Source organism: Microcaecilia unicolor, chromosome 4, assembly GCF_901765095.1.
Source record: "Microcaecilia unicolor chromosome 4, aMicUni1.1, whole genome shotgun sequence".
Taxonomy (NCBI): Eukaryota; Metazoa; Chordata; class Amphibia; order Gymnophiona; family Siphonopidae; genus Microcaecilia; species Microcaecilia unicolor.
In genome coordinates, this window is record NC_044034.1 from 232,708,852 (window position 1) to 232,732,609 (window position 23,758).

At 43.5% G+C, this 23,758-nt stretch overlaps 1 protein-coding gene across 3 annotated transcripts in view; it reads right to left on the reverse strand.

Moving 5' to 3' along the window:
• EFNB2 (ephrin B2) overlaps nt 1–22,713 on the reverse strand; it is a 67,577-nt gene extending 44,864 nt beyond the window's left edge. Inside the window, exon 1 of one of the 3 annotated variants that reach the window (XM_030201312.1) lies at nt 21,889–22,713. In XM_030201312.1, the coding sequence (XP_030057172.1) occupies nt 21,889–22,001 (113 nt within the window). In that variant the 5' untranslated portion in view covers nt 22,002–22,713. Of the gene's footprint in view, nt 1–19,731; nt 19,755–21,330; nt 21,609–21,888 lie in introns of those variants that run through there. The other 2 variants (XM_030201315.1, XM_030201314.1) reach the window with 2 other exon arrangements.
• Between the last annotated feature and the right edge of the window lie 1,045 nt (nt 22,714–23,758).

Below are 23,758 nucleotides of genomic sequence, written 5' to 3' on the forward strand. Positions count from 1 at the left end.
AAAACGGGTGAGATTTCCAGCTACCCTCCTTGTCGCCACTCCCTCCCCCCTCCGTGCCGGGCCCCCTGCGCTGACCTGACAGCGCCTCTCACCTCCGTGTGAAAGCGCTGCAGGCAGCAGAAGATCGCTCTGCTGCTGCCTGCAGCGCTTCCACACGGAGGTGAGAGGCGCTGTCAGGTCATTGCAGAGGGCCCAATACGGAGGGGGCGGGAGCGGCGGCGGGGATGGGGGGAGAGTGGAGGATGGTGCGCGCGATGTTCGTTTCCAGGCGGCAGCATCCAACAGTCCGACACTATTTCCCCCTCTGTTCCTCCCTCTGACGTCATCACGTCTTGACGCGAGGGCGGGACAGAGAGGGAAGTCTCTACTGCGCATTTGCAGGTGAGTCGGTCACTTGCCATTTATATGTTTGATAGTGAGCCCTCCAAAACCCACCAAAAACCTACTGTACCCAACTGTACACCACTACAATACGTGAATACAGTAGGTTTTTGGTGGGTTTTGGAGGGCTCACACTTTCCACCACAAGTGTACCAGTTAGAGTGGATTATTGGCCTGGGTCCCCTTCTCCACAGTGCACTGCACAGACCACTAGGCTACTCCAGGGACTTGCTTGCTGCTCTAATAGAACTTGTATTAATATCTGAGGCTGTCAGAGGCTGGTATTTTTATTTATTTATTGCATTTGTATCCCACATTTTCCCACCTCCTTACAGGCTTAATGTGGCTTACTGTTTCTTTCACATCTTTGGGAGGAGGGGGTCAGTGACCACTGGGGGAGTAAAGGGGGCTAGTGTGCCAATAGCTTCCTGATAAACAAGGCTCCATATGTGAGATGCCTTTCCAAGGTGGATATCCCACCAACATTCTCTTTCTCCCTGTCCTCCAACAAGCCTCCCCCACCCATGCCTTCTCCAACCGTGCTCCTAGTAAACACACATTCTCATAGTTCTGTCTTTCCCTCCCCCCTCAGTGTACACTCCCCCACAGAGGTCTTCTCAACCTTCTTCAGATAAACACCCCCTGTAGCTCTCTCTCAAACCCCCATAAGCTCTCTCAATCATTGCCCTCATCCTCTTCCCAGATATGCCCCCATAACATCTCATATATCTTCCTGTGGCCTACAACCCCTATAGATGTCTCCCAATGACCACTCCCCCTTAGCCAAATCCCTCCATACCTCTCCTCCAGCTTTCTTTCACATACATCCCCCATGCCTACACCCCAGCACCCAGTTCTCTCTCCTCCTACTTCACAACCCCTCCCCTCCCCCAGCACAGGCACTCGGCTCTCTCTTACCCCCCACTATTGCAACAACCAGTTCTCTCCCTCTCCCCCCCCCCCCACAGCAGATACTCACTCTCTCTCCTCATCCAAGGCAGATACCCAGCACTCTCCATCCCCCCTCTCCACTGCACAGAGACCCAGCGTCTCAGCCTCCCTCCCTCTGTAGTCCACCTGTGCCCTTGCAAAGCCTTCACTTTAACAGCAGCACAGACTATCCTGAGCTTCCTCAGTGGCCACCACAATGAGAGTGGCAATTACTGCTTTCAGCAGGAGCTCACATTTAAATAACATGAATGGTACTCCACCATACAAGTACATTGCTCCCAATGATGACCAGCCTCGTAACAGTGCCACAAACCTTGCACTGCTCCTCGTGCGACAACCCCCCCACTGTGCTAAGAAACACACCAGCATCAATTGATGACAAAACAGATCCAAGTTCCTTCTTCCACTGTTGCATGCGGCTGCTGTCTCAGCCTTCCATTCCTGATGCACTAGTGACAAGTGCTGCTTCAGTTGACCTGAGCTCTGGGGAACTCTTCCCTCACTTCACTGCTTCCTCCCACTTGGTCTTTTTGATTTGCCATCTTTACTAACTTGTCCTCAAAGGGGAAGGAGGCAAAGTAGCTAAGGGCATCCAACCAGAGGAAGAGAGCACAAAGAGAAAAAGGAGGATAGGAGCTGTGTCATTGGGATACATCCTCCTTTTCTGCTGCTCTGGTGCTAAATGCAAGACTAACGACATGGTTCAAATTTTACATTCAATACTGGCAGCGGAAGAGGAGGCAGTGGCCTGATACGCAGCCACTCTTTCGTAGGCTTCTGATCCATGCCAAGCTGGGTTGAAGAGAGTAAAAAAAAGTGCACACACACTTTGGAAGTGCTGACAAGAAAGGGAAGAAAGCCTTCTGCTAATGCTGCCTGCTTTCCACACCTCAGAGTGAACTGCTAGTATATTCATGCTACAAATCCTAAGCGCCACGTCCAAATTTTTGGTCACCACGGTGACATGGTGTCTGAGGTTTGTTGAATCCTGGTCTAGTAGCCCCCTTGCCCCACTAACAGCCACGCCACCCTCCACCCTTCCCCCCACATACCTTTAAGTAGAAAGGCAAGAACCATGCCCACTCATTCCTACTCCTGCATCATCTTTCAAGATGGAGGCACTTGATCCCATGTGGTGTGTCCCACAATACACAGTATGGGGGTCAGGTACCGCCATTTTTAAATTTCGCCAGGCAGAAAGAATAAGATTCCCACTTCAGGCACAGGCAGCTCCTTGTGACTCTGGGCAAGTCACTTAACCCTCCATTGCCCCATGTAAGCTGCATTGAGCCTGCCATGAGTGGGAAAGTGCGGGGTACAAATGTAACAAAAAAAAAAAGAGCATCATTTTTGCCGCCTTACTTAAAAAAGGTACACAGTGAGTCCGAGTAGTGGCTGAGATGGAAGGAGGAAACAAAGGAAGCTGCAGAAATTTTTTTAATGTCTCGCTTCCTATAGTTGTGTGACCAACCGCTACTTACGCACTGACAGAAAAGGAGATATTTTATTCTTCAGTGCAACAATGGTTTCACATTAGAATAGCAGTGTGTGCTGTGTTTTCTGACAGTGCACACTTTTTAATGCAGTAGCAATTTGTCTGCTATTTGCTTATTGTATTGAGCTAGGCTTACATTAGGAAACTGTATGCAAAATGCCAGCACATGGCTCTAACTCAAGCTTCCTATATTTGCTGTTTCATTAAAGAAAAAAAAAATAAAACAAACAAAATGCCGAGAAGCTCTCTCCAATTGCATTTAATATTAAGTATGTATACGAAGTTTTCTTAAATGAAAATTGAAGTTTTGGTGGTACAGAGTGCCTATTTGATGCCCCAATTTGACTGCCCCTTTCGGACTGACTGTTCACTTGTCTTTTAGATTGTAAGCTCCTTGAGCAGGGACTGTCCCTCTATGTTAAATTGTACAGCGCTGCGTAACCCTAGTAGCGCTTTAGAAATGTTAAGTAGTAGTAGTAGTATCATCATGAGGATTTTGTAAGTACCACAAAATATATACATATATTTATTGCTTTGATAACTTAACAAAATGGGAACAATTGCACTTAAGTTACTGAATATCCATTGTAGCTAAACTGGTTTTGATTTTTGACTTGCCCTTTCTGCTGCCTCAGTAGATCTGAGTAATTGTTTCATATTTTATTTGCCCCAGCATGTTCTAGTTTGAAACACACCCATATTTTTCAGTTGTTGACAAAATCAGTGTCTTCAAAACTGACTAGCCCTTTTTCAATCCCTCCCAATATGCAGGACAATTTCAAAACGCAGCAGAACTTTATCTGATCAATATTCAGCAAGCAGTGAGCACCAGCACTGAATATCCGGGGCCACGCTGGCATGTGCTTGATGGTCATATCTCTGTCTAATGGGGGAAGGGGTATGGAGGAAACAAAAAGCCGAAAGATATTTCAAAGGCTGTCAAGGAGGAAGCCTAATTAACATCTACTGCACAGCAGCAGTCCAAAACTCATCCTGCTTTTACTGCTCAAGGACATATACAATGAATTACAAAAAGCCGGAGAAAAAGTGAAACAAAGTTACTAATAAACAAAAAAATGACAAGCTTTATTGATAAAATTAGTAACAGAACAAATGAAAGTACAGATGTACTTTTTTTAAAATGTGAAATAAGTTGCAACGAATCAAATGCAGGTTGAAAATTGATTAAAAAAAAAAAAAAAGACAGAATAGCCATACTGTCCTTATCACCCCTTAGAAGTGAGATCCAGACCACAGTATAAAAAAGTTAGTTGAAATTTTTTTTAAATTGTTTTGTTTTGTTTTTAAATATATAATCCCAGCCTCGCCAAGCCTCTCTGTCCCTTCTCAGCATGCTTCTGCCCAAAGTCTACAGAGATAAAAACCACTAATTCAGAGTGCAACTAATTCAACAAGAATAGGTGCTCCTGCAAAGGCCAGGAGTTGGGAACAGAATCTTCTATGCCCAAACAATTGCACTTATCTGTACTATTAATCATACAAAGATATAATTAAAAACAGCAGCATGTTAAATGTACTTACATTATCAACATTGAGCAAGAACTGAACAGCTTTTCTTTGTTGCATAACCAGAATCAAAAGTCAGCCATGTATGCCGCCTTTCTATTCCTAGTTTTCTTTTGTTCTCATACAAATACCCAACAGCCCCCTCCAAACAAAGCCTTCTGTTCTTGCATGTTTTTAGAGGTGTCATTTTCAACATCAAAATAAGCTATATTTTGTCATAGTATCTCTATGTATCTGCCTTTAAAATTGGTAAACACATAGAGATAAATATATATATATATATATGGCAAAACTGATACGATAGCAATAGAACCACCATATGACTGCTGTTTCCGAATGCCTTTTAGCCACACCAGTCAAAAAGGCTCTGTTTCTTTACACTCTACCATGATTACCTATATGTAATATGTAAACCACTTTATAGTGGTAGATCAAGAATCTCACAAACAACCCAAAACTAGGTAATTATGACAAGAGTTGATTTGCCTATAGATGAAAGAAAACTGTGCCTGACCTTTTTACTCTGTTTTTCAAAACAGATTACTAAAGAAATCATCAAAGTTCACATGGATAGTATAAATTCTCATTTTAAATTCAGTACTACACAAGCTAACCAAGGAAGCCATATTAATGGTTTACATTTTCTATCATGAGAGAAAGGCCCAATTGCCCATGCCTTTGTCTTCTCTGGTTTCACAGAGACAATGAAGCCACAGGCGTTTTCTCAAGCTGTTCTAAATAACATTTGCCTTCCCTCCTTTGCTTTTCATATCCCTGGCTCAAAGTTTATATAGTTCTATGGCTCTGCATATTTTAATCAAAATATTTTAAACACTTGAAACACTCCTATGTGTCTCCCCACCATCAAACAAAAAAATGAGCTCATAAGCAAAACCTATTCAGATGTATGATGCATGACCTGAAAAACAGGTTTCCTTTATGTCTGAGCCTAAGATTAGGCTCCCGAACATTAATTACTACTTTTTCTCAGAACACCACTTGCTTCTCAAAAGTTGTTTTAAAAATAGTACAGTTCTTCTGATACATTCAAACTTGATATTTTAAAGATCATAACTTATGGACTCTAAACTGGCCATTTTTAAATATCACAGGGAAAGAGGATGGGGATCTGATATACCACCTTTCTGTGGTTACAATCAAAACGGTACTTATTTTGTACCTGGGGATTATAAATAGATTTCAAACCCATTTCCCACTATGGGACACCTATGCAAATCTGAAGGTGTACCTTAATTGAGCTCAACATGGGCCTAGATGTAAGAATTGCAGGGTTTTTCCTAATTTGTGCCTACAAGAAAAAAAAAATTTAGTATCACATGCCCCAAAAGAGCAATGTAGTCTACCACTGTGACGGGGTGTATGCCCTGTCACTGAGAAAGATCTCCCTGAAAAAAAGATGGTATTTTCAGGCCACTACCATAAGACTACTTGGGTCTAGTCCCCACTATCACATTTAGGGGAGTCCCAGAACCTTGCTTGGGGTGATTATAGTCAGGTAAGAGACTACAAAGGAGGTGGCAAGAGCGGGGCTAACTAGAGAATGACACAGGGATAAAATTGTCCCCGTTGGGTCTGTCTCCATCCCCACAGGCCCCGTCTCCATCCCCATCCCGTCCACGAAGGCCCCGTACCCTTGGGCTCTGTTCTGATCTGCAGAAGCCTCGAACACTTATGATTTTATATTTAAATCATATGAAATGGAACAATATGCTGTGCAACTGTTGTGTATAAATTACAATTAGAACACAACAACGAGCACACTCTGTTAAAATGTCCAGGGGTACAAAATGCAACCTGTTCTGTATGCCCTAGAGGAGAGAAATATATCCTATGAAGCACTGTTATGAATTTTTAATCTGTGGATGAATAAGAAGTCATCAACAATCTCAGGATTCAGTCTAGCTCTCCTGTCTTTCACAGTTCCTCCTACACTAGAAGATAAGATGTCTTCTTAGAAAGTGTGCTGGTAGCAGAACATACAGGATCTCCCATGCAAATTTTGCTAGCTGTGGCCAGCATGTTTGCTTGTTTTTCTAAAAAAATAAAAATACTGTCTGCAATCAAACAAATATAAATAACAGTCCAGTTCATTAACAGACTTCAAAGTAGAAAAAGACACGGGGGCAAAGCTTGTCCCCATCCCCGTGGGCTCTGGCCACATTCATGCCCTGGCTCCATGGGATCTGTCCCCACGAGCTCTGTCCTCATCCCCATCCCTGGGTCATTCTCTAGCACTGACAAAAGACTTTGGGAGTTCAGAGAAAGAGGCTGGGAGCCGGAGAAACTGTTAGGACCCTTGGGGGTTTCTCCCTGGCCAGTACCCGAGAAAGTTTTTGATTATATCTCTTAAATTTAAGCTACAGAGTTTGCCTTCTACACAATTTAAGTGCTAGATGTTAAGGAGCTGAACATCCAGGGAGGGTCAATTAAGGAACCAACTCCAAATCCCTAATTTCCAGCTTTTTGGAGAGGACTGCAAAACACCAGAGGTAACCACACACACACACACAAACAAACACACACACCCCCCCACACCAGGTGTAAATGCTAACTGGAATTTTTTTTTAATGCATGTATTTCAGGCCTGCCCAAACAAAGCCTCCTTCAAAACTGCATGTCCAGCGAATATAAAATGTCTTTTAAGTAGCACCTTTTAAAAAAATAGACTATGCTTAAAATGCATAGGACCATTTACATATGTAAGCCTGTTATTTACATGTGGAAGTGCTATGTAACCCTTCTACGACAACTTAAAAGAGTTTTATTTACTAACCTCTGCTAAGGTTTGGCATATATTGGTCAATACTCAATAAATGGTACCCAAAGTTAAATGCCGCGATGATCTGAAATAAGCTAATATTCTGTAAAGAGGACACTGTGCCGAGTGTCCTTTATAGGATACTAGGCTACTGCATGAGCATTTACACCTGCCAAAGGCTAGTATAAATGCCAGCGCCCAACTGATGGCAGTTAGGCATGCAAATACAGGTATTCTATAACATCATGCCTAATTTTTGGAAATATGTCTGACCCGCCCATGCTCCTCCCATGGCCATGCCCCCTTTGGGGTTGCATGCTATGAAATTTAGGCACGCTTGTTATAGAATAGGGCAGATCCACATATATCACCTAATTACTGCCAAGTGCTTGTTAACTCCAATAATTGATACCTAATTGACTAATTAGTTTATGCACAGATCTGGGATCTGCGCCCATACAGAATCCAGAGAATGTATTATCAAGCAAAATTAAAAGGGTATTAAGTGCAATACCACTTCAACAGCAACTGGGGGTTATTAAGTCAACTATACTGCCAGGGGAAAGCAATGGTTACCATCGCATGTGAACACAGCAGTTAACATGGAACGCTACAGGTCTATGTTAGCAGCTAATGCGGCAAACAAACAGTAAGGGCCTCTGCATTAACTACAAGGCACAGTCCCTGCCTATTCCATGTTTCCCGATTGCACATTAAACACTCAACATGAGCTACAAAGAAATTTGCTAAAACCTGCATTAAACACCTAATGCAGCTTAATGAGTAGGTCAAATATCAATTGCATACAGATCAAAATCTTGAAGATACTCATAACAAAAATCTGAAAAGATGAGAGTATATTTACACCACAGGCAAGGTTTGGTCTGCTGTAAACCACTTAGTAGTTAAGTGGGGTATACATTTTTTAAAATAAGAATAAACAAACGTTAAAACCAGAATCGGTGATCATTTTTCAAAGTAGGCTTGTACTAGAAGAACAAAATATGTATAACCTTATTTTAACTAAAATTTGGACACAATGCTTTCAGATTTCCATCCTGCAGCTTGAAGGCGTAATTCAAAGTAAAGTGTTGTCCTGGTAGACAAGGTTTCTAAATAAATTCCTGTGCAGAGGCTTCTACCAAGAATGTTCTAAGATACATTCCAGCAATCACTTGTACTAGGATTGTCTTGCATGTGCAGTCTCTTCAGTGCATTATCCTAACCAAATGCAAGGAATGTGGATGTGAACAGTAGCATTCCATCACCACTGCATCCTTTTTTCTTTATATTAAAAGACACCAAGAATTAAAACAAATACAGAACCCTTGAGTACAGTTCAATAGGCTATTCGGTCAGCAGTAAATATGGAGAAATTAGTTTTTACCTGATAATTTTCTTTACATTAGTTTTTTTACTCTATTCCAGGACTTGAGGATAGTCATGTCCCATCAACCAGAAGGTGGAAATAGAGAACAGAACACACAGAACTGAGTTACCCTACATACACCCTTCCATCTAGCCCAGTTCCTCAGTATGTACAAAGCAGCAGGAAACACCAAACTGGGATCATATCCATCAACTTGAAACACAAACACCAACAACAAAAGACCCAAAGGTGTTGGTCTCCTGGAAAAATGACAGGGAGAGCAAGAGAAATCTGAGAAATCAAACACCACCCAAGAGGCAGCTATCGGGAAACCTCCAAGTCTTCATATCCCGAACAGAGCCTCAGAAATTCGGGTGGACTCTTGGACTAGCGTGAAGAACTAATGGAAATCAGATTAAGAATTAAATTTCCCCTTCCATTACATTTTCTTCCTATTATTCCAGGACTTGTGGGATATTCCAAAGCAATCCCTAATCAGTGTGGGATCCTGGCCTTGCTGCACACAGATCCGATACACCGAACACAGCCTCCGACCATGCTGCAACAGCCATCAGTGCTTAGTAAAGGCATGCAGTGTCAACCAAGTCATCGCCTTACAGATGTCCACTGGAGATGCCAATGAGACCTCTACTAGGATGTGACCACACACCTGGTAGAGTGAGCTCAAAACCCTGCGGAGGCGGCTTCCCCTCCAGAGCATAAGCTGAGGAAATATGATTTCCTTCAGCCACCATGCAACAGAAGCCTTAGATGCCAGGAGACCCAATCTTTGCTGGTCAAAAAAGACAAAGTTTATTCAACAAAAGATAACGTGTAAGTACCCTGTGAGCTCCACAAATTAACATGGAACGCCAACACCACTTATTCAGAAAGTAAGGCACTGTCCGAAGAGAAACCCCCACCTCCGTGAAGCGAAGAAAGGGATCCCAACAAGTAAGCACCTGCAGCTCTGAAAGCCGCACCAAAGCAAGAGCCACTAGAAACGCCGCCTTCAGTGTGAGATCATTCAAAGTAGCCTTCCAGAGGCACTCACAGGGAGACTTCTGGAGGGCCTGATGCACTAGGCTGAGATTCCACTCTGGGAAAGGCGCCCGAAAGAGCGCAAGAAGTCGGCCAATGCCCCTCAGAAGCACACCACATCTGGATGTGTGGCCAATGAGTTCTGCAAACAGCACCTCAAACAGGCCAAGGCTGCAACCTGGCCTTTGAAGGAACCTAAGGTCAAACTCTTATGCAGACCCGACTGAAGGAATACCAAAACGTGCCCCAATTGAAGAGGCGAAAAGGATCCAGCCCCCACTTGGCACACCAAACCTTGAACATGCGCCAGTGTGGGCATACGCTGAGTAAGTTGAATGCTTCTGAGCCTGAAGCAAACCGCACTAACCGACTAAATACCCTTTTTTCCCTCAGCCAAGCCCTTCCAAGCCGTAAGACCAATAGGGGAGGGATCTGCCATGAACACTAGTCCCTGTCTGAGAAGGCCCCAATCTTAAAATAACCGCAGCAGGTCTCCATCAAGCAGCCGCACTAATCTACATACCAAGGTCTTTGCAGCCAATCCGTGGCCACCACGATGACCCACCCCCAATGGCCCACCACCCTCCTTAACAGATGACTGATCATTGGCCACGGAGGAAAGACGTAGAGCAACCATGCAACCGGCTAATCCTGCAAAAGTGCATCCAGACCCAGAGTGCCAAGCTCCCTGCAATGGCTGAAGAAAAAAAAAAAAACCTGGGGAACCTTGGCATTCACCCTTGTGGGCCATCAGATTCAACAAAGGGACCTCCAACCGACGAACTACGAGATGGAAAGCCTTGTTGGACAGCTCCCACTCTCTGGAGTCCAGAGAGTGTCGACTGAGGAAGTCGGACTTGATGTTCAGTGGCCCCTCGATGTGAGCTGCTACTAAGCAGCCAGATGAGCTGCAGATCCCTGCCCCACCCCCCCACTTGTTGATGCCGGTCACCATCGTCGCATTGTTCTACCCAACTTTGCAGCAAAAGCTACTAGAACCCTACGGACCACTCTGAGCTCCAACCGTTTGATACGCCAACAAGCCTCCTCCAGTGATGGCCAGATGAATCCCATAAAGGGCCCCCTGTCCATGATGAGCACCTCCCAATGCAAGATCGTGAACAGGACCCCCTACAAAAGATTTGTGGGAAGCAACCACCCACTCATACTCCATCTGGCAGCTCACGTCCATTTTAAATGAGTGCCGTAATCCTGGGACACCAGAGACCATCAGCCAAGCAGGTTGGGACCCCCGAGGTCCAGAATTGGTTGAACCGTGCCCTCCTTCTATAGAGTACTGGCCCTGACCTTGCTCAGAGGGTGGGACAGAGAGGATGACCCAAAGCACCAAAGAGTCAACCAAGCCTTGAATCTGCACCATCTTGGAGGACCATTAGCACAGGGACTGTAAGAGAGGAGCAACTGGGTAGGAGAACTCTAATGTGTACCCGTCCTGCAGGATGTCCAACAACCACTGATCTGATGAGATAGCAGCCCATGCCTCCAGGAACACCTGCAGGTGAACTCCAACCAGAATAAAAGAATGAACGGGACTGGCATCACTGTGATTGTCTGGAGGTGGCAGAAGCCCACCCCGCCCCACTGGAGCAGATGACTTCCTGTCCCCACCATGAAAGGAAGACCAACGGGTCTGAAATCGTGACCTCTGGCCAATGGACTGCCTGCCCGCCTGGCCTGTACTTCTTACTGTCCCTGAACCATGACCGCACCGACCCCAAAGAGCAGGCAGCAGCCCTAGGCCTATCCTCTGGCAAATACTGTGGCTTCAACTCCCCAAGCTCTTTCATCAAGTTGCTCAGGTCCTTTCCAAATAGCAACTTGTCCCAAAAGGGCAACCTCACAAGGTGAGCCTTCAAGGCCACAAGTACAGCCCAAGACCTCAGCCACAGCTGACAACGCACAGTGACTGCCAAGGATATGCCCTTGGTCAAGGCCCACAGCATGTCATACACTGCGTCTACCACATAAGCCAAACCCACCTCCAGCCAAGTGGCCTGAGCAGACTCCCGCGAGCTAGCCTGCTGATGCCACTGTAAACAGGCCCTCACCACAAAGGAGCTGCAGATGAATGCCTGGAGCCCCATGACAGCCACTTCAAAGGCCTGCTTCAAAGCCTGTTCGAGCTTCCAGTCCTTCAGGGCAATGCCATCACCACCAATAAATCCACCTTGGGCAGACCGAACTCATCCTTTTCCCTCAGGCACTAAAAGGGTATAGACAAGCCATGGTTCTCCCCACCTTGAGCCCCAAGTCCGGGCTGTTCCATTCTGCAGAAATCAGATCCTGAATATGCGGATGCAAAGGAAATGCTTTGGATGGACCCCTCAGCCCCCTCATCTTGCTAGAGGACATATCCATCCACCTGATGGAGATAGAAAATACTGAGGAACTGGCTTAAACAGAAGGGTCTATATAGGGTAGCTCACCTCTGGGTTCTCCATCTCCACCTGCTGGTCCATGAACATGACTATCCACAAGTCCTGGAACAGTGCAAAGAAACAATGGAAACACTTGTTCATCTACAAAAATAAAAAAATCTAATTAACAACAGGAGGAAGACCAGAGAATATATGGCCTTGAAATGACTAAACTTTTTCTTCAACTTTCACATACACATCTTTAAAGGCCAGCAACAAAGGATTTTGTATGATGAAAAAGCAATAATTAGAAATACACTGATGTGTTATATGTTAGTTCTATTTTGTTTATAATAAGATATGTAGACAATTATGGTTTAGGGCGTGCTGTGTGGCCTACAGCTCATAAGGAACTGCAATCTTTGCCAGAGTATTGGTCCTGCAATTTGAATGTTGCACTGCTAGACTAAAATATCCACTGAGAAAATTAAAGTAGATGATATGAAGCAGCAACAAAATATTCAGATATCTGTATTTTTGTGTTTGCCCAAATTTTAAAATTAAAACTTTAACACATTTAGGGCCTCTTTTACTATGTCGTGCTATTCAATCACTAGAGCAGCTTAGTAAAAGAAACCCTTACACCCAGATGATCAAAAGTCCTGTGCTGTTCCAAACAACGCGGGGCTTTACAGTCCCTATGATTAGAGATAATAGCATACAAGTTTATGCATGCTATTATCTCTGATCACAGGGTAAAAGTGCAGGAGGATTGTGCCTGATGCTCGTCTGACAGGTCTGGGCTGTCAAAAGGCCAGACCTGTCAAACACAGAGGGTAGAGGGTCCGTGGGACCACCACACCCTCTGAAACAGCAAGGGGCCCTGGTGGCCTAGTGCCCCCACCGACCCCCACCCTAAGCCTGCAACACGGGGGCTGGAGGTCTGGCAGATTTCCAGTCCCCCCCCCCAACAAGTTCACAAGTTCCAGTGGATCTTGAGCCCCCCCTAACCTCCCCTAGTGCCGCCCAAAAAAAGCCCTAGTGGCCCAGTGGGCCGCAAACCAAACCCCCCCCCCCCCAACCTGCATGCTACTTGGGTTGAGATCTTGCGAGCGTGTTGTTTCACACGTTCGGGGGCTCCGATTATGGGGCAGTAGCAAATGCAGGTCCTAGTATGGCTTTGCTTCTGATCATCAGCCCATTAGAGGGGTAGTTAACAAGCTGCATTACTAGCCCTTTTACACATTATGGTCAGTAGTGTATCACAGTTTTTTTTTAGGTTACCCTAGGGTAACAAACTTCATTATTATGTTAATGCCATATCACAGCTTCCACATTATAGCTGAGAAAAATAATATTTTAAGGGGCTATCTGTGCTGAGCAACACCCTTTCCCCTGGTCCCCAGAGCAGGAACAATCTCCAGCTGTTCCTGCCTTTGCTAGTGTCAGGTTCAAAATGGCACCTGTAACCTGTAGTAGTAGTCTCCTGGTACTACCTAGGGGGTCAAGTTGCCATTAGAAGGGCGAAAGACCCTCATGCTACAACTTGACCCATTGTGGTAATACTGCTAGAGATCACCAGTGGCATTTTGAACCTGGCACCAGCAAAGGTAGGAACAACTGGAGAGTGGTGATCCAGTAGGTCCCAGGGCAGGAGCAGAAATCTGTGCTGTAGGTCTGGGGGGGTGGGTAGGGAAGGGGGTGTTGAGCAAAGGAGCTGGCTGTGCTCTTGGTCCCCTAAAATGTGGCTCGATGTGCCCAGGACAGTAGAATTTAAAAAAACATTAGTGAGGTGCATTTTGTGTCCCTCTGTTGTATGGTCCCATATAGATTAATTCCCCATATCAGGGTCTGTCACAAAACAGAACTACAAAGATTACAATTTATACAAAAGACTTCAGTTAGGCTCTTCTGTAAGGCAAAGAAAAATCACAGGGTGTCACCACTGCTTTCCAAAGAGCAATGGATTCAGGTGGAATACTGGATTCCAATCAAGATTCTTACACTAGCTCAACAATCATTTCATAATAGCTTCTCTCCATTCCTCTTCAGTTCCCTTATTCCCTATGTTCGTACCCATTCTCTTGGTAAGAACAAACAGCTCCTGATGGTTGTCCCCACCCATATGCAGATATGCCTGAATTCTGTCCGTCATTTCTGCTTCCAAGTTAAATAGTTTATTCAGTATTTGATATGCTGCCCTTACAAAGGCCTCTGGTCACAGTGGTTTACAATAAAAACAACCAACAGATAAAATCACCATAAAAGAATGCCATTTGTAGACAGGAAAGTCAGGCAATCACACAGGTAAAGGAGAGAGAGTCTGAGGAGTCTGTTAGCTGAAACTGTAAAATGGAGAACAGTAAAATCAAGAGTCTCCAAGTTCAGTGCCGAAGGGCATGTGAAAAAATGTATAGTTAGTCATTTTAATATAGCACTACAAATAGTAACTCTGGAACTACATAAAATGCCTAAAACAAAAGCAGTATATTTATTATCTAAATTTTCATCTTAGATCTCCTTTAAGTTCTGCTTTAATATGTAATTGATCACCATTGTATGAGGCACTACCAAAATGACTGAGTAATCCATGCGTTTCTAATATCTCTGTTAGACCATTGCAACAGTATCTATTGCGGGGTATCTAAGTTTTCTCTTCATCGTCTGCAGACCCAGACCCTTCAAAATTCAGCAGCTTGACTTCTATTTAAAGCTTGCAGATTTGACCATGCTTCTCCCCTTTAATAAAGGGCTACACTGGCTCCCCATCCAATATTGCTCACTTTTCAAAATGCTTTGCCTCGCCTAAAAGGTCCTTAACCTGGGTTCTCCCCCTTATTTATTTTCTTTTATTATTCCATATACCCCTAACCGTTCTCTCCGGTCACTAGATGCAAATCGCCTTATTCTGCCACCGCCTCGTATGGCTCACTATGAGGCCACTCGGTCCTCTGCCTTTTACTTCCTTGCCCCGAGCTTTGGAATGATTTCCCTCCACAAATTCTATCAGAATCTGATTTTTCAAAATGTAAACTGCTTTTGAAAACACATACAAAGTACTTAAAAATAAAGACACTAGTCTGAAAGGATTGAAAGATGAAGAGTGCATTAAAAGTATGACATCTATAGGACAGAACTGTGTATGGTTCTTCAAGTATCATTCTCATTCCAAAAATTCACCCATCACTAAAGATTACTACTACTACTATTTGACATTTATAGAGCGCTACTAGGGTTACGCAGCGCTGTAATAAACAATAAACAATGACGGTCCCTGCTCAAAGGAGCTTACAATCTAGAGGACAAGACGGACAAGGAGAGCAGACAAGCAATAATTGTAGCAGACAATCAATAGTTGGAACAGTCTAGGTGCATTATACACCTCTCACTTGCCATGTTTGGATTTCATATTAGCAAGCTCTAATTTTTTTTTAATAGATTTATGAATCTATACAGGCGGAGAGTTAAAAAAAAAAAAACAAAGCAAACCGAGCATAGCAATTCCTGTTACATCAAATTATTTAATAACTTCACATTTTTATGTGCTTTCTCTTTAAAGCAAACCTAGTTTTGCTGATAGTGACGCTTAACAGACGTGCTAGCACTATTAATGCACGTTGTTATCTAATACAGAGCCATGTGATAAACTATATACATTAATCGTATAAGCTTTGCCGATTAGTAGATGACTCCCCAAAAAAGGAGGAAATACCTCAAGTACATTTTTAACTATCATTTCTTAAATCAAATCCAAATGCATTAGTTTCGATTCATGCCATCATCTATCATACATCCTTTAAATAACCAAGTCCAGGGCCACCACTGCTCCCCCCCCCCCCCCCCCGCCACCTTCCTGCGCCTGCTCCTCCCTCAGTCTATTGCTGTCCTGCGTACCAGGACCCAGGTTATCATGTTAATGCAATCACTCAGGTCCTAACACGAAGGAGCACCAGACAGACCAAGGGAGCAGAACCTTCTGCCTGCCTCTGGAAGACTTGCTGGCACCGGACCCCCTTGAAGGCCGGACCTGTGGACTCTTGCCCCCCTCCCCCCCCCCAAGTCACAGATTCAAAATACACACCAAAGGCTCTATAGGAGCACTCACTCCTCCTCTCCATAAAAGCAATAATGATAACATATTTTCTTCAAACAAAGTAATTTCCTCAAGTTCTTAAACTATTTGCTTTAAAAATCTGTGGTTTGTTACATATTTAAAAAAGGACAACGCATGACAATGTTAAAGTTTAGGTTTAGCTCCTTAACTGGCCTATTTATTAAGCTATATGAGCTAATAACCAGACACTACATCTTACATTTAATGTGTGGTAACTACCTTTGTATTAATTGTTAATGCAGCAGATAATTCTACCTGAAGAAGTGTATCTACAATGCAGTTAACACACAGTAAAGAATTTTTCTCTGGGATAACTAGGAACATCCAACAGTAAGAATTTTGTCATTTCCATGTGTTAATTTTGACAATTACTCTACAAAACCTTACAATACTTTAGTATCTAATATGACCTTCAACCTCTCCAGAAGCAGACACACCACACCCTACCTTACCAGTGTCTGTAGTTGAAGAAAAGCCAATACCTCAGGTGTGATCTTTCCCTGAGGAGGCAAAGGTGCACAGAAATACAGTGCACAGGGAGAAAGTTAGGAATTAATCAAATGTAAAAAGACCTTAAATATTTTAGCAATTACATCTAAGTAATTCTTTAAATAACAAAACAAAGAATCAATTACATTTTAAGTAACAATTTATCTTTTCTTCCAGAGACCAAACTGGAGGCCTGATGCATAAAAGTCCCCGGAACAAACCGCTCATTATTTCCATCTTGGTAAAAATTACGGAGGTGGAAATAGCAAGCGATTTTCAAAATAAATCTACTACTACTACTTAACATTTCTAGAGCGCTACTAGGGTTACGCAGCGCTGTACAAGTTAACAAAGAAGGACGGTCCCTGCTCAAAGGAGCTTACAATCTAAAAGAACAAAATGTCAAGTTGGGGCAGTCTAGATTTCCTGAGTAGAGGTGTAGTGGTTTGGTGCCGAAGGCGACAGTGAAGAGGTGGGCTTTGAGCAATGATTTGAAGATGGGCAGGGAGGGGGCCTGGCGTATGCAAATCAGCTGCACGGACTTTTACCGTGCAGCTCAGGTAGGGAAAGTGCCAGGGCGTGCGCATACCAGTCAACTAGTAAGCACGGCTGCTATGCACATACCCAGAACAGTTTTTCTAACACGGCTTTCATACACATACTCAAGCAGCGTGTATGAAAGCTGTGGATAGCTTTTTGTGTAGCTTTTGTTTTTTCCAAAACTTCTAGGACTACAGACAGCTTGCAAGCTGGGCCATGCACGGGGAGGCCGGTGATGGGTGCTGTCGTTTTGCCAGGACATGTCCCAGCAGCTCCTCCTCCCAAATGCTCTCACCATAGGAGCAGAAACTTTCTTGCTCTGCTTTTTTGTTTTTGGGGGGGGGGGGGGGGGTAGATTTCTCAACACTTTGTGAGTTCTGGAGGCAGACTATTTCTATAATTTTTTTGTCTGCACGCACAGAGGAATGCTGCAGCAGGCTTATAACCCTCGGGCCCTTAGAGGTCATCCCCAGCGACCTGGCAAGCAGAGTATCACCGACTGATGTATTAGGCTGTAAGAACCTCACAGAGTGGTCGTAGCTTTGCTGGTTGTATATGAGAGTGTGGTTTTTTTTTCTATACTTCTGTGGAAGAAACGTCAGCAGGAGATAGAAAAATCAAACAAAAAGAGCAGTCCAGCTGCTGCTATTGTTGTTCTGCAATTCTGCTGTTAACTGCATGGTGTGAAAGAGTCCCATACCCCTTTCCTTCTACAAAAGCCTTCCATGTAACATTCTTCCCCCAAAAGCTCTTATCTCACCCTCGTATCTTCCTGTTGACTGCACCGTCGTCATGCGACAGCTCCTGACCTCCCATAAAAAATTTTCTCCTAAAAGGCAGGCGGTCCTTTCTGTGCATCACTTGGAAACGGCTGTACATTTGAATACTAAACTTCTTGTTTAAATAAACTTGCCTATGGTTCTCGTCTGCTACCGCAAATGGTAAAAGCTTGCAGAGCCCCTTTGTGCATTTCCCACTGAAGACCGTGCTCAGTAAACCAGCTGAAACCGGTCAAAAATGCACATTGCTGGCCTGGTAAGTTTTATACTTGGGGCATGGATTGGGTTTTCAGTTCTAAGGAAAACAAGTGCAACATCAGATAAGTATTCAAACTATTTTCTGTAACTACCTAAGCTATTTCGACTAATTTTACAAAGAATTAGATTCTTTTGTAGATTTCTTTTCTCCACAGGTGCAGCGATCCAAGAAGAACCCAGGATAGAGGTAAGTATTAGTTATTGTTTTCCTACACTGTCTCTCTCCTTTTATGTTTGTTGAGTTATCTTTGCTTATCTCAGTCTTCTCCTTTCTTTAATTTGGAGCTTGTGTCTTCTTCTAGGTTCTCCTTCCTCTGCAAACACCTACTCCCTGCCTTTACAAACTCTTTGAAGGAAAAACCCTACACTATCTTAGGTGAGTCCAAGTAGTAGTTTGGAATTTCTTCCCTATTTAAATCAAATAAAAGATGACTAAGATTCCTGCTAGATTACCCCCATTCAGTGCATTCACAAATTCTTCTATAATATTCTTATGATCAATTCTTTAACAGATTGTGATAAATCAAAGAAGCTGTCTCTTAATTACTTTTCTCTTATTTCATGGATTTTCTCTCTTAGGACCTCTTTTACCAAATGGCAGTAAAAGGGGCCCTGCGGTGGCAACAGCATGTGAGTTTGCCACACGACAATGCCCCCTTTTAATCGCTGCCAATAAAAGGCTTTTCTTTTAAATGCAGAAATGGCCATGCAGTAAGTTAAACACTTGCCATGCAGCCATTTCCTGGAGGACCGCTTACCACCTCCTATTTTTAACTTAAGTCAGAGGTATTCCTTTAAACGGTACACTATTTCACTTCATTCCTCTGTCTGGACCACAACTTACTTTTGTCCGTTTCAAATGTGCATTTTTGACTGGGTTCAGCTGGTTTAGTGAGAACGGCCTTCAGTGGGAAATGCACAAAGGGGCTCTTGCAAGCTTTTTACCGTTTGCAGGAGCAGACAACGAGAATCAATGGCAACAACTATCCGCACTTTTTTATATTAATGACAGAGAGTCACTGTCACTCATAGCAGTTGGTCATCAGTAAGCGCTGACTGACTTTCAGCCCTGCCAGCACCAAGCATTACTTCACAAATCTGATTTTTCTAGCACCCGAATAAAATTTTCCTTATCAATAAGCATTTCCCTTATATAAGTAAACTTTTCCCCCACACTACTCAAGCACAGTCCCACACACAACAACTCTTCTCCCTCTGTTTCCTAGAGCCAAATGCCATGAGCTCTACAATTAAACTAACACTATCTCAATCGGACTTCACTAATCAGAATAAAAAAAAAATTATTAACTTAAATATGATCACACACACAGAGCACACCAAAATACACCCTTCTTATAAACTGTAGCTCACCCAAATTACCCCGCATGGCAGTTTAGAACTCTATTCTAAAGTTCCTGCCAGCACGACCTGCATGCTGCTGCATCTCCCCATATACTCACATGCCTGACAATTAAACCCCAAGCAAAACTCTAAATTAAATTATTTAAAACATCCTTCCCCCTCCCCCTTACCTTGCCTGGGTCCTCCTCCTGATCTATCTCCCATTTCTCCCCATACACCAGCCCACATTCCACTGTACAGCTCTGCCCATGAGTCAGAAGCTGCTCACCCAGGCATGTTCCTTTTTCAGTGCACATGTGAGCACAGTGCTCCCGGGCTGCTCCAGTCTGACTCCAAAAAATCTTTGGCGGGACCTTCCAGAACTTCCTCCAACATTGCCAGCACCAGCCGCCACCTCCCCCCCCAAACTAGGCTCAACCTGCCTCTGAAACTGAACCTATATACTTTTATATTGTGTCACAGTAGCTTGGCGGGGGAGGGGGGTCATACAACAAAAGTACAGCATACGCAGATTCAGTTCACAGAGGTGAATGCTGCAGATCCAATGGAGAGAGAAGGGCAGGGGAGGCAAATAGTCCAGAATGCACAGAACAAGGCAAGTCAATAAGAAGAGCCCCGTAAGACACAGGGATCTGGGACACATGCTCAGGAAGAGTCTATTATCAATTTTGCTCTGCTGCAAAAATTGTTGGTCTTCCCCGCAGCCATCCATTAAAGAGAAGATTTTTTGTTGTTGTTGATCTACAGCCATAAGGGTTGCACAAAAGTGGCACACATCTTTAATTAGTCCCACAGGTATGTGAATATAAATATACATAACATCTAAAAGTTTATATAAACAATCAAGTAGTAATGTCCATAAACTTCCAAGTCAACAAATTTAGGTCCCCTTGTACAAAGCTGAGCTAACAGCTGCTGGCGAGGTAATGCTGACACAGTCCATTCAAAGTGAATGGGCTCATTGCCTTGCGGCTTTGTAAAAAGGGGGGGGGGGGGTGTTACTTATTTTTTTTAAATGCTTTCCATTTAGTGCCAGTTCTTAAGAATAGCCATAATGGGACAAACCAATGGTCCATCTAGTCCAGTATCCTTAATCCAGCAGTGGCCAATTAAGGTCACAAGTACTGACCTTTATTTATTCACGGCCTTATTGTGCTACTTTACTAAGGGGTTCTTTTACAGAGCTGCGGTAATCACTAGTGTGCACTATGACAGCTTAAAAGGGCCTTATCATGGGATGCAATGAGACGTCCTGTGGTAAAATCCAAAGTCCTGAATTTTTCTCGGGGGGGGGGGGGGGTGTCTGAGGGCAAAGAGTGGGCGTGACAGCGCAAATCAGTGCACAGTAATGTGACTGCGCTAACTGATTAGCATGGAATTAGAACATGAGCCCTTAATGCCTACAAAATGAGTGGCAGTAGGAGCTCACGTTAATTTTTGTTAAATGGCCATGTCAGTGCCATTTTCTGGCTGTGGTAAAAATGGCATTAGAATGCGGGAAAGACCTACACAAGGGCGCTCTAAAACCACATTTTACCACAGCTTTGCATAAGAACCCCCAAGTAATATTTCCACCAGCATAATGCATTAGGCCCAATATCCCTGGATAGGCAGCATGACCATTCAAGCATAACTCCACAGCAACAAGAGGCTAAGAGAAGTCAAATTGGTGTGAACGCTGTAGCACGCAAGAATTAGTTTAAGCAAGTTTTAAACCTGCATCAGCTAAGCCTAAGAGCTGGAATGTCCTAAAGCCACCTGTGGAAACTGAGTAAAACAAAACTTGTGACACAGAGAAGCGCCTTACTACAGTTTTACCTTCCACCTTTCCTCAATTTTTGACATAGATACTTAAAAATATGAATACCTAACGGGTTTGTGTCCTTGATCACTAATGTTTCCATAATAAACGAGACCACTCTACTACCATTTCTCCCTCCACGTGATGTAACTTAGGCGACCTCACTGCATCTTAGTTTTTCACACCGCTGAACACATATATAGCCTTCAACCGAGCGAGGCAAACACATAAAACTGGATTCTGCCACCGTTTTCCACATGTAATGCCTACGTGCTCAAACCGAGAAACAATAAATACGTATGTATCTCAAAATGCTATTTTCACTATTTCCTCACTTTCAACACGGGTTTTAAAAGGTAGATGACTTCTACAATAGTGTCTGCCTTTTTCTTCGGTATCTGTCGGATAGAAAATCAGAGTCTCTGTACTTGAAATAAAACCGAGATATGAAATCTCTTATCCAGTCCCTTACTGTACTTCCCCCCCCCCCCCCAAAAAAAAAAATGGACCCGAAGAAAGCACTCATTGATCACAGAACCGAGAGAAGGAGCTATATATATTCTTTTTCAACACTTCGCACCAAAACAGAAAAGAAAAGAAACAAGATCATAAGAAAAACCTTACTTGGGATTCGACGAATTCCAATAGATCGGATCTATCGATTTCGATATAGCAATCCTTATCAAAATCACCAGAGCTCCCCAGTAGTACTTCCAAACGGATTCCCTTCCAGCCATAGTCAGGCAACGTCGAGGTTCCTTGATCACAGCTCCACAGGATCCTGAAGATAATCGGGAAGCGGAAACAGCTTTTATCCCCCCCAAATCCCTCTAACAAGAGCCACAAACAGCCGCCGCCGAATGCCTAAAGCCAGACCTGAAAATATAATAATCATCCAGTTTCGGGGGAGGGAGGGGGGGGGAGGTGTTTCTTGATGAGATATAATAAGCAAATAAAACCGAAATCCACTCTCGTTAGCAATGAAAGAAAATTTTTCAGTTCACGCCTCGATGTTTTTTCACTTCAAGCCAAAAGATCCAATTCCAAACGCCCATTTAGCTCCACACAAGAGGGCGGCAAATGAGAACCCGAGAATCCGGTACTTTTTATAGCTGAGATTTCTCTGCTAACGTCGGACCCTCAAAATCCGGTCAAGCAGAAGCGATCTCCAGCAGATCATTTCTTCTTTAACAATAAATCACATTTCAAAAAACAGCAACTAAAGTCCATTAAAGCCAGCTGCAGCCTTCCATGTCCGATCCCGGGGCTCAAGTTGGAAGATTTTGTAGAAAACACCTGAGGTAGAATTCAGTGTTAGGATGTTTCCTTCCCCGATCTGCCTTTTTTTAATTTCTTTTTTAAGGTTCTTTCGGGTACCACACCGACAGCATTAGGGAACAGCAGAACAATCGGGCAGAGACGTAATGAAGTATTTTGTGCACCGCCTCACTATACCTACTGCTTCCTGTTCCCGTGACAAAACCTTGCTGAGCTAAAACCAAGGAGGTTCCTTGGGCTAAACTAATGCAAGCTGTCAGAGCACCAAAAACCCACCTCCTCCACCACCCCCCACCATCACTAGCCTCTTTTTATTGGATGGCTCCACCGAGGCGAAATCTGATTGTTTTCTGTGACTGTCAATCATGCAATCAAGGCTAAGCTAGTTCGCGAGCGGCTTGTTTGCGCAGGAGCGTTTCCTCACTGTAATATAGCAGTAGGGTTTATTAACAGCGCAGAATTTAACTAACTCCCTTATGTTCTTTTGAATAGTGGCTGACTGACCATTGATCAAAGAAGCTGTAAGATTCCACAGTTGATAAAGGCTATATAAAAGAGGACTTTTTTTCTGGGATGAAATGCAATTTGAAGAAATTAAAAATATTATGCAGGAAGATTTTAAGATTTGGGAATAAACTAATTCTACTTTTTCTTGAAATATTTTCGGATTTACTTAGACAGTGGCCACTAACTGGCCACAATAAAAAATGTTTTCATAGTTATACTTCAATAATACCACTTAGCTAGTAATAAATTAGGAGATCTTCTAGCATTGAATTGTATAATTGTAAACTTTGTTGGTGTTGCTCTTTATCGACAATTCATAGTTTATAAAGCATTTCTTTATTTGTCCACGTGATAAGAATCGGTACACTATTCTTTGTAGCAGGTTCTTTTAGCAATTTCGAAGATCACCTTTAATTGAAGGAGTGGCTTAGTAGTTAGTTAGTACAGTGGTCTGGGGAACTGGGTTCGACTCCAGCAGCAACTCCTTTTCAAATCACCCAACTCTCCACTACCCCAGGTGAAAAATAAGTAGCTGTATGTGAATCGCTTTGATTGTAACAACAGAAAGGCGGTATATTATCAAGTCTTTTCGTTTCAACCTGACAGCTAAGTTTTCTTTATTTCACTATTACACGTTTCAGTTGATACATTCTCGCTTTGTCCAGCAAGGGGACTTCCACATTGCATTAAACAGCCAAACAGCAAAACT